Raw genomic sequence first — 11,384 nt, forward strand, 5'->3', positions numbered from 1 at the left:
AATTGAACAAGAAAGGGGGAGGGCTACAGCTTGGGGGTATTTATTTATTTATTTATTCATTCATTCATTCTACAGAGTGTATGGCAGTGACACAGTGATATATCACTAGAGAGGGAGGGGCATGCATTTTTAATGCATGTTTTTGAAGGCAAAAGAAGGATGTTAACAAGCTTATCCTGTAAAAAAGACAGAAGGCCTTGAGTACTCCAGGGAGTATATGCAGCAGTTCATAAATTGGAGGTCTCCCCCCATGTATTAATAGAGAACCTCTCAAGTTCATCTTGACTTGGGATAACTTCATGTCATTCTCCTGGCAATATTTACTGAACTACTTTGCCATTGCTTTATTGAGGGATTGGGGTGTTTATTTGATTTTTCAATCCAGACTAAAGGTGTGGGATTTTCTAGTGGGCTCCCACCCACTAGATTAGGCTCTGCTTAGCTTTTCACAATCAGCCAAGATTGACTAGCTCCTGCTATCTAGCATGACATCTCTGCGGTGAGATGTAAAAACTAATGTGCTTACTCTAAAGTACTGCCCTCTTTAATTAACCTTGGCACATTAATCCACATAGGTTACATTGCTTGAAAGGTGATAGTCTAGTTTGGGGGCTTCGATTATTATAGGAAGGTTCAAAATGACGGGCTAGGGGAGAAGAGTTACAGCCGTTGTGAACCTGCCCTGTCCATTTTTGTTCCCTGTTTCTCTCCAGGAGTGTTGTTTGCCCAAACTCCAGGAGCCTCGTCTTCTCACAATAAAGGAAGCGCCAACAGTGGGCGGAGTTCCAGCAGCACTGGCAGTGGTGGTGGTGGTGGTGCAACAGGTGGCACGACAGCAGGTTCACAAGTTGGTGTGGCCCCTGCACCGACTTCTACCTCAACCAACTCCTTATCGCCTTAAACCCACCACCTCTTCTTCCTCCTCCATCCCGCCAAAATGAAGACTCTCTGTTTGGACAGGACGTTTTGAGACCAGCCATCCCCTTCCCTGTTTCCCCTGTGTGCAGTGGGGGAGTGAAATTGTGCCTTCCCCACCCTTCGATACCCCCAGGCATCAGGGCCTGCGCGATACATTTGGATGAGATTTTCTTGGATTTTGGGGCAGGATGGGGGGGGGGTAGGATCGGTGATGAACCTAACCGCACGTGGCATCCAGCCATGGACATTGAGAGGTAACAAGAATTGTGCAGGTGGTTTTTAAAGGTGCAAACTCCCCCCTCCCCACCCGGGCAGCAAGGAGTTCAGGGATGGTACTGTCCCAGGATGGGACAAGGATTCAGAAAACAAAGTGCATTTTTTCCCCCAATGTAGCTGAAAACCAAACACCAAACAAAATTCAGGGGAAGTGGAGTACCTGGAATGATGGTTTTCTCCTGTCCTCCCTCCTCTCCTGCATATTTCCCCCCCTCCCCTTTAAAGCATTCTTTACCCACTTAGTATTCTGTGATTAGGGTTGTGCTTCATGGGGTCCTGGGCATCGCAGTCCCTACCTACCCAGAGGACACCAATTTGGGGGAAGGCTGTTTCTAGTGAACACATTGGAAAGAACAACCACACAAAAGCTAAGTGGGGTTGGAGGGGTGTTGTTAAATTCTGAGCCGGAGCAATACTGTGCAGACTAGCTTTTTGACGTGATGCATTGTAGATCCATAACTCCTTACCTCATGCAAATCCACACTTTGCACTGTGTGTCCTTTTGATTTTGATTTTGTTTTTTTAAATTATTCTTTGGGATACCTCCAAATAGCGGTGGCAGCAGTAGCAGTAGGTGTGCCTCCACTCTCACAGGCTTGCTTTGAAATGGAACCCTAAATAATAATAATAATAATTAAAAAAATACAAATATCAAGGATTTCACAGATTGAGGATAATTTGGGGAAAGTTTTAGTCCTTGCCTTTTTTGAAAACTGCTGTCAAACTATTTAAGGAAAATGAAAGGCGGGGTGTAAATACAGTGTTTATTTTCAATAGCTATCTCTCTCTCTCCTCCCCCAAATCAGACCCATAAGCAAGCTTCGTGTCTTTGCATTTGTTAAGGAAAGCACCTCTAAAATAGGTTTCTTTTTTTTTTTTCTTCTGATGACAACAACTCTTTGGAGCTGTCATTCTTCCTCTCCCCCCCCCCCCAGATCTGGGTAGGGCTTTGAGGTTGCTCAGGTAGTTTTTTGTGTGTGGAGTGGGTGGGGTTTGAGGGGGCTATGGTAGCATTTCATAGGATAATATTTTTATACAGAGCTACCCCACCCCATGTATGGATTGTACATTTGTGAGAATGAGGACTGAAAGGAGCAGCCTGCCAGCTGTTTATTTGTTGGCTCTCTTCTAATTCTTTAGCTTAATCTACAGAAGATTCCGTCTGTCATATGGTCAGAGTGGCTGATTACTTCAGCGGTTTCTTAAAAACAATTTAAATAGTAGCATTTACCTGTGGCATAATCTCTTGCAAAGCTGCTTTTGTCTAAGCTTCTTTTCAAAGCACACCTATTTAGAAAACAGATGAGAGTGGCATAGTCACTATGACTTCTCTCAGGCTGGTGGGAATTATAACCACAGAATCCCCAAACACAGTTCTCAATCAACTTGCAGCTACTAATATTTCCCCCCCCCCTTTTTTTTTTCTTTGAAGACCATAATTTGTTAGAAAGAACTCTAAACTCCGCAGACTGTGTTAGGATTGGCTTCCTTGCCAGCGCTCAGATACGTTTGGAACTGGGAAATTAGAACCTTGTCACAGGTTGTCCTGTGCCTCCAACGGTAGTTTTAGCAAAACTTGCCTGAATATTATACAGGGTTGTGTGGGGTTCTACCAGTCTCTTGTGCTGTTGGGATCTTCATGGTACTCCAGAATCACTCCTGCCATATTTATAATTTCATTTACAAGGAATCAAAGGGTCTTGCAGGACACATATCCTCCATTATTTCTAGCAGAGATCACTCAATTTTTGCTCCTTAGCTCACTCTTCTTGCATCCTTTCTTTGACTTTGATATTTGGATTTGTTTTAGAATAGCTGTGTGAGAGGCATTTACCTAATTTCCCCCCCCCCCACACACACACACTGCTTTTTTTAGTAACAAAGAGCATGACAGGAACAGCTTGGTCCAAAGTTTAGAAAGATAGTTTAGAAACAAGATATTCACAATCTCAAAAACTATTGTTTTTCAAGGACTCCGTTTTCAGATTTTCTTTTCCTTCTCACCTCTTCCTTTAATGCATTTTAGGAAAATACATTTCCTTTGGAGTTCAGCATTTTCATTCCAAAAGGCCAGTGAATCCCAATAACATCAGCAAGATATTCCTCATTCACCTTTGCAAGGGCCCTGTGCCTATTTTGATGGCTCTTTCCTCCCACATTTTAATTTGCTGCTGAGGGAAGTGGATCCTGGTGAGCAATTTGGTTAATTCCCTCTTTCACATTCTCCTAGGTATATGCACTCCAATTCACTCCCTTTGTGCCCTCTGAAAGTATAATTTATTTCAGCCTGTGCAGTTAAATGACTGCTGCTTTCAACGAAACAGGGCCTCTGTTTTAAGAGAGACCCTATTGGTGGATTTATGCGATATGAGACAGAACCTTGAAAATTAGGCAGAGACTCAGTTGGAAGATGTTGCTTTATCATTGACCTCCTCTCAACATTAATCACATACTGTAGAGTCAAGATTTCATTTTGACAGGTTTTAATTTTCTGTGTGGTTAGTCTGAAGCAGGCGCATATTCTTTCTGCCTCTTCATTACTTGGATTTTAATGCTATTGCTTAGTTGCATCATACAGTAAACTGACATGCAGTAACCCTTTCCCTCAGGACTGGTTTTTTAAGTTGGATTCTGAGATACTGTAATTGATTCAGCATAACAGAAAGTATTTGAGTTAGATGTCAGGAAGCATTTTTCAGCCTCATTGAATAATCCGTTTTAGCCAATTGGGTGACCCAGACATTGGAAAAAAGATGCCAAAGTAGCAAGGGCTAACATGTGGAAAATTCACAGTTGTGGATCTAGCAGCTTTTGGGCATGCTAAGAATGGGAAAATTCTTATTTTCAGCATCTACAAGTACCCAAAGGAGTGCACTTCACTTTGGGAAGCAGAGTGTCCTGGCCAAGCTGAACCATTTCCCACAGTTAACAGATCTCAGGCGCTTCACTTTATATTGGGCCCTTTTATTGTAGGACAACTTTTCAGCATTGCAGCCCCTCCCCTCTAATGCTAGATAAGGTGAAACCTCTTGGTCACAATGTTTCCAGATCTAGAAACATGGGGCAAAGCACGTCGTCTCTAAATGGTGACGAAGGAAGACGGGTTCGCTTTTTGAGAGGAATGGAGTGCTCAGCCCCACAAGCTGCCACACACGGGATTTTTCCATTCTCAGGATTGCAGAGTATCTCATAGAGGGAAAAAAAACTTTCTTCAGAAAGTGAAATCCAGGAGATTGGCTTCTAAGGGGTATAGAGGAACTGCAAAGTGGCTTAAATATGAAAGGGAGAAGAAGAAAAGTGGAATTGCTGAATCTGACCCTTTTTAGATGGTACCAAACATTCTCTTTTTCTCTCTCTCCTTCCAGAACTCTGTTGACACAGGTAGGAGAATGCAAAAAGAGGGAAACATGGCTGTTGTCAGCACGCTTACAAAAAAGGCTTTTCCTCTTCCTAGTTAGATGCTGACTGGGTTGGAGGAAGAAGAGACACATTTCTCTGTCCTCTTGTGGTCATTGCCAGAGGGGGTGTCTGTGACCTATAGGCAGCCAAAGGGAGGAGAACATTGGGACAAGGTGTCCCTCATAATTTCGTCTGTGCTCCATTGGTTTGATAACGGGGTGGTATCATATCCCAATCTGGAAGCATTCCTCTCCCTGGAATGCTCTGACACTTGAAGACTTTCTGTGAAGACTAACTACGAAATCGGAGCCTTTCCCCTCGTGCCTTTATGCTTGGTATTTTCTTGTGTTTGCCGAATCAGCGTTACCCAACACGATTCTCTTCAGATGTGATAGGACTGCAACTCCCAGGATGCCCAGACAATGTGGTGTAAGGTCACTCTAGGAATTCTGGGAGCTGTGGTGCTATCACTGTTGGAGAATGTCCAGCTAGGGATGACTTGGTGTTTAGGGTTTCTGTGAGATCTGGAAACTGTCTGCCCCTTAGTTTTTCTGATCCAGTCTACTTGCACATCTCACTGGGTGAAGCCAGCTGGAAGTATCTGACACTTTTTCTGCAGAAGCAGACTACTTGAGAATATGCCTCATTGGGCTTTAAAAAGCAAAGAGTTCTCAACTTTTATTGAAATTTCATAGAGTAAAATGGCTAAAACAGCCGTTTTCTAGATTTTGTATTTGAGGCGGGTTTTGTAAGTGGCAGTGAAGAAATCACTACTTCCTCCCCCAAAAACCTTGAGTTGTAATTGCCAGTAAGGTCCATCAGTATCTATATTCTCTGCCACATAGCCAGCATTTTTTATTTTTGTTTGTTTCATCTGCTGTACGAGTCTGATTGTTTCATATCACAACTATTTTTTTTTAAAAAAAACAACCCTGTATTTTTACAGTTCTTAAAATGATTGCCTGAATTTGGCTCAAGACCTATATCCCTGCAGTCGATGCCCAGGATAGAATTATTGTGCAAAATTGTTCTGCTACATTCTTTTCTTAAGCAAGTTCCCTAGTTTAACCTTAGCTGTAGGTAGGAGATATTTAACAGGAGCATATCTGTGTGTGGAATATATTCACTATCAAGTAGGTAAAAAACATCTCACACAGGGCAGAAAGAGGGGAGGAATTGCTCCTATATCCTACACTGTTCTGTGAAATAAGGTGAGCCGATTGTTCTGTGTCCCTGCTTCCCAAATATGCCTTTGCTAGATTGGTTAAAATGAGTGAAAGCAAACCCTTTCGTTGTGACTTATGAATTCTTGTCGTCCTCCTTTTTCATCCCCAACAGGAACTATTTTTTACCTAACTTCTGGATGGACCATCTACTTCCAGCAGCATAGAGAGGATTTAACAAAGAGGCAATTCAGGTAGCCATTTTGTGAAATTTTAAGCCAAGCACTGCTCCAACCTCTGTTGGCAGCTTGTAGCAAGACAAAGGCCCTCTTACCTTCCTTTAGTAACACATACATAAATGTCTTTCTTGTGTTTGCTGTTCCATTGTAGGAGCTGCAGTTCAAGTAATTAACCATTTCCTATTTCACTTGAATAAGGAAAACAGTGATTATTAGCTTTGGAATAAACTAGGATATTAATTAACCCAGCTTCAAATAATGCTTTAATGTTTCAGAGTATTCCAGCTTTTGACGATCAGTTCAAATTACAAGGAAGCTGGTTAAATAGACAACTTTTTGTTTGCTTTGTTTTATGTGACAATTGTGAGGCTTGGCAAAAAGTATGTGTGTAGTTCTTCAGCCATAAAATTGTCCAAATGTGGCCAAACCTTTAGTGACAGCTTTCAGGAGGTACAAAGTGCATGTTATCACTCTTGGTTCCTCATTTTGATAGCTCCTTCTTTGGAATTCACTGGTCTCATTCAAAGTAATTTAAATCTCTGCCAATTTTGCGTGAGAGACCCTCCCAACCTGTGTTGTGTCCACTGAGTATCTGACTCTATTCATTATCGGTGGGTGGGTTTTGGCATTTTTCCCATAGACATGATGAAAGAGGGTTCTAGTGTGCAGGTGGGTGGAGAAGATTCTATAACTAAATTTATATAAATATACATATATATATATATATATATATATATAAATATAAAATGAGTGTGTATGTTTGTCTTTTTTCCCTTTTTTGAGTGTAATTGTGTGCGTGTGCGCGTGCGTGTCTAAGAAACGTATAAAATTTATTTTTCAGTCCAAGCTTTTGACTAAGGATTGGATTTGTAACTCAGGGGAATAGAACCTGCTGTCTAGATCTTGATTGTATCGGGGGAGGCGGGTAGGGGGAAGGGCCTCGGAACAAGGGCGGGTTAAAAAAAATGTTCAGATTTGCTTGCTGTGGCTGTGATTTAGGTGGTGGTGGGTTTAAAAAATACGTTCTGCTTGTTCTTAAACTTTCAAAAGCGCTGAGCGCCGGCATTGGCTTTGGTGTTTCCAGTTATATGAGTTTAATTATATACCCCATTCTCAAGGAACATTCCAAATTCTTTAATGATTTTGGAAAAGTTGCATTAGCGCCTTGGAGTTGTAGGCAGGCAGTTGAGAGAAAAATGGATACTCATAAAAAAACATTGTTCAATTTCTGCTTTGTTGTTTCTCTGGAGACAGAGGCCTTCTAAGGCAAGAGGGTAGGGTAAAAAGGAGGAGACTTGAGTTAAAAGTGGTGATGCAAGGTCACCCAGTCTCTTTGGGTAATAATTCCTCCTGTTCTACTCTTATTTAATAGCACACATTATAACACATTTAGCATTTTAAATCCACCACCTTTTTTTTTTTTGCAGACCTCAGGCTCTCCAGCTTGCTCAATCCACAATCAAGTTTTGTCTTGGGGGGAGTTTATTGGCTTATTTTTATTCTTGCGAAAGGGGTAAGGGATGGCTTTAGTTAGTAAAAGAGTGTTTTGTTCTTGCATTTGTACAAACACTGTGTTGAGGGGGAAGTCTTGATTTGGGGGCGGGGAGAACATAATACTCTCCCCCACTCTCCTTTGCATATCAGCATAAAAATAAGATGTAATTCCAGTTTTTCTCTGGGGATTTTGAATGGGAAAAATCGAATACAGCAAGGATATGCAATCTGTACAGCGTATGTAGTTTTTTGACTCAGGTAATAAGAAATAAAAATTGTAAAAGAAACCACATTCTACCTCTGAAAACAGTAGGTCTGGGGCTGCCTTTTGTCTCCTGGCCTCTGTACTTTGTTTTTGTTTGTTTTTGCTTTTGTTTTGTTTTTTAAATCACTTTTTTCGCAAAACATTCAGGTATTAACCTTTGTGACTTAATAAAGAAATAAAAACACTGAAAAGTTTACATTTTATAACATTATTACAGATTGTATTTAAACTTCAGAAATATTTAAGATGATTGTAACCTTGTAAAGTTTAAGAAATATTAAAAAAGAAGAAAAAGATACTTTCAAAGGTGTATGCCATCCATATGTGTGTGGGTGGGTGGGTGTGCACATCTGTGTGAACATGTGAATATGGTGCCTAAATTGAAATGAGGATAAAGGTAATATTCATGTTTTTCTTCATTCTCTTTCTTAAAAAAAATAGCAGCCTCTGATTTTTTTACATGACAAAAATTCATTCAGGGATGGGTGAACTAAAGAATTACTTTTGCTCACAGGATGCTAAATGGATAAATAATCTGGCCTGTCATAATGTACCTTCTTATGTCTTAAGCCCTCCCATCTGCCATACAGGGATAATAATATTGACTTACCTTTTTGGACTGTTGAAAAGGCTGCAAAGTAGAAGCAGAAAGCTGAGTTATATCTTTCAATTTGGTTTAGCAATATTCATTGATTCACAGGCAAAAAGGCTGTTCACCTCATGGGTTGCCAAATTTATTGGAAGGTTCTGATATTCAAACTCCAAATTTGAATCACTATTACTCAAATTATTTTGAATATATAAAATAAAGCACTAAGATTCAGATCCCTCTGCAAAATAATGTGGGACATACACTGTGAAATGACTATAGACATCCTAAATATTATCCATAGTAAGAAAAGTTTAATTAGCAAAGGGAACAGGTTTGGTAATGGCCTCTGTTATGTGAGAAATAGAAATACATTGTAGTTTTCTATAGTGACAGCAGCACTGTATCATGCTGTGTCCTACCTAAAAAAATTGAAAATACGGATTATCTAGAAATCAGCATGAATGAAGGCTGGTAGAGGGAGTCTTGAAGCAGACATATTTCAGCTTAAGCCACCAATCCCCAGCCTTTCCAGCTTTGTGGACCGGGGGGGGGGGAGGGAAAATGGTTACGTGGGAGAGGCGGGTGAGCACGCATGTGGGTGCAGCTCTAATGGAGTTATGTGTGAGCTGCTCACGCAGGTGGAGCTGTGGGTGGTCACCTGCCATTTCTGTGGCCCGGTTCCAAACAAGCCACAGCCCGGGGACCCCTGACTTAAGCAACTTTTAGTGTTTTTCTACTTAGCCTGAGGAAAAATTCTGGAAAATTTTCAGATGGTTCCACACCCTTTGTGTAAAATATCGTCTAACCATGGATTTTGGATTTTCTTAGGTCTACCCTTGTTTTGATCATGTTAATAACTGACTTTTCTGAAAAATAACAAGTACGGGGTGGGGGGGAAGGGTGAGTAGTTCAGATAAACATTGATACTTTTCTTTAAAAATAAAACTAAAGAGAGACTTTATGAAACCTGCACAAGACATTTCCCAAAAAATTTTTTCCATCTTAATAAAGATGTTCATTTGCCCGTTCGACTGGTACTCTTTAAGAGATGACATATTGAGTAATATCCATACTGTCCTGTGTTTTAACCATGGTTCATTAACCAAGTCATAAGATTGGACAACCACAATACAGCCATAGTGGTTATGTACAGTTAATTGGTTTCACATAACACCATTCTGATTTAATGTAATGGGTGAATCCATCCAACGAGTGTGGATAATTTCTTCTTTCCATCTAAAATCTTGCTATGCTTTTGCAGATCCTACTTAAATTCCTGCAATCCACTTTTTCATCAGTATGCTCTATTACCGTATCTACACTGCCTCTTACCTCTGGGTTAACCCACAGAAGGCTAGTTTTGTTTGTCCTTCCACTGACAGGTAAACATGTTTTTATTCAGGCAGGCGCATAGGCTTTAAGATGATATTACTGAAATAGATTTTAATTGGGAGTTACAGTAAAGCTACTTCACTGATTATTTTTAATTGTTATTAATGTTTTCATTCTAGTCCTGTTTTTATCCACAATAGCATTAGTTGCTCTGCATGTTATTTTTACAGAACAGCAGAATACAAATTTAGCAACAAGAAACTCTAGCTGCCATAACAGATTGCTTCCCCTCCCCTCAGTCTAAGCCTTTTATGATTTAGCTACCACAATTCAAAACCACTTACCATAATTTTTGTGTTGTAGGATACTGTAAAAATGAGAACCAATTTGGCGAAATGATTAAAAGCATTGGGGGCTTGAAGCCAGGAGAATGTGAGTTCTAATGTTGCTTTAGGCCAGCGGTTCTCAACCTGTGGGTTGGGACCCCATTTGGGGTCGAACGACCATTTCACAGGGGTCACCAAACAACGCAGTCCGCCATTTTTTCCCCCTTTTCCTTAGCTGTGCTACTCCCTTTATTCTATTGGCTTTTGAAAGCCAATAGAATAGACTCTCTTGAATAGAGTCTAATTCTATTGGCTTTCCAAAGCCAGTAGGAATTGTCCAAGCTGTCTCTGCCCTGCTGAGCCCGCCAAAAGTCCCATTCTGCAAACGGTGCTGCATGTTGTCTGCAGTGAAGGTAAGCTGTCTGGAAGTTTCCACCCCTCCCTGCTGAGCAACTACTAAAAATGTAAGTAAAAGAGGGCCAGGGGTGGGAGATGGGAGGCCGGCGGGCACAGGGAGGGTTGCTGGTGCGCGTGGGGCCCGGTGGGTGCCTTACCTCCCTTGGGCTGGGCCACCTGGTGGCCCAGCCGGTGGTCACCCTGCGCCGTCGCTGCCCCTTGCCAGCTACGCCTCGACCGGCGCAGGGGGCAGCACCACGCATGCACAGCGCTCCCGGGCAGGGAAAGTCCTCGACTTATGACCGGTTGGGTAGTCCTCGACTTACGACCAGTTGGGGGTTATGGCATTAAAAAGGTTGAGAACCACTGCTTTAGGCACAGAAGCCAGTTGGGTGACTTTGGACTCCCTCTTTTTCCTAGTGTCAGAAGTAAGTCTTCATCCTGATTCATCCAAGCCGGGGATAAATAAGCAACATGGCGACTGCTTTGGGAAGAAGGCTACAGTTTATTGAAGAAGCAGAAAGATGGTCCTTGCAGGAAAGAGCAGAGGAGAGGAAAGAGGAGTTGAGCACATGGGCAGTAGGTTTTTATATCCCCTCTAGCCTTGTTTGGAATAGTTTCCTGTTCCTGTGGCATGAACCTTGAGGCTATTTCTGAGTGTTTTTCTAGGCCTTGATATCTGTGGTTTAATCCTATTATCATATCCTGCTTCCCAGGTGATGGGGCTAATGACTCCTAGAGTTTGGGTGGGGCATGCAGATTTCCTCTTTGTCTTCTTGAGTGCTCTGGCTTCAACTTTCTGATGGTTTTACATCTGCATTTGTATGGGGCAGAGATAGATTTGGGGCCAGGTTTGGTTTTAAAAAATCCTTTTGAGGAAAAATATATTTTTCTGCCCTTTTAATATTTCCTTCTCTGGGCTAACTTCCCTCACTAGGAAGGAGCCAGTGGCAAGCCACTTCTGAAAGATACTGTCAAAAGGAG

At 41.6% G+C, this 11,384-nt stretch overlaps 1 protein-coding gene across 2 annotated transcripts in view; it reads left to right on the plus strand.

The window, feature by feature from the left end:
- The window catches only part of ARID3A (AT-rich interaction domain 3A), a 79,752-nt gene extending 71,700 nt beyond the window's left edge, over positions 1-8,052 (plus strand). For both annotated transcript variants that reach the window (XM_039334736.1, XM_039334737.1), the window contains exon 9: positions 714-8,052. In XM_039334736.1, the coding sequence (XP_039190670.1) occupies positions 714-901 (188 nt within the window). In that variant the 3' untranslated portion in view covers positions 902-8,052. The remainder of the gene's footprint in view (positions 1-713) is intronic.
- Positions 8,053-11,384: the final 3,332 nt, after the last annotated feature.

This window comes from Crotalus tigris, unplaced genomic scaffold (assembly GCF_016545835.1).
Source record: "Crotalus tigris isolate CLP2741 ecotype Arizona unplaced genomic scaffold, ASM1654583v1 scf7180000017633.3093840, whole genome shotgun sequence".
Classification (NCBI taxonomy): Eukaryota; Metazoa; Chordata; class Lepidosauria; order Squamata; family Viperidae; genus Crotalus; species Crotalus tigris.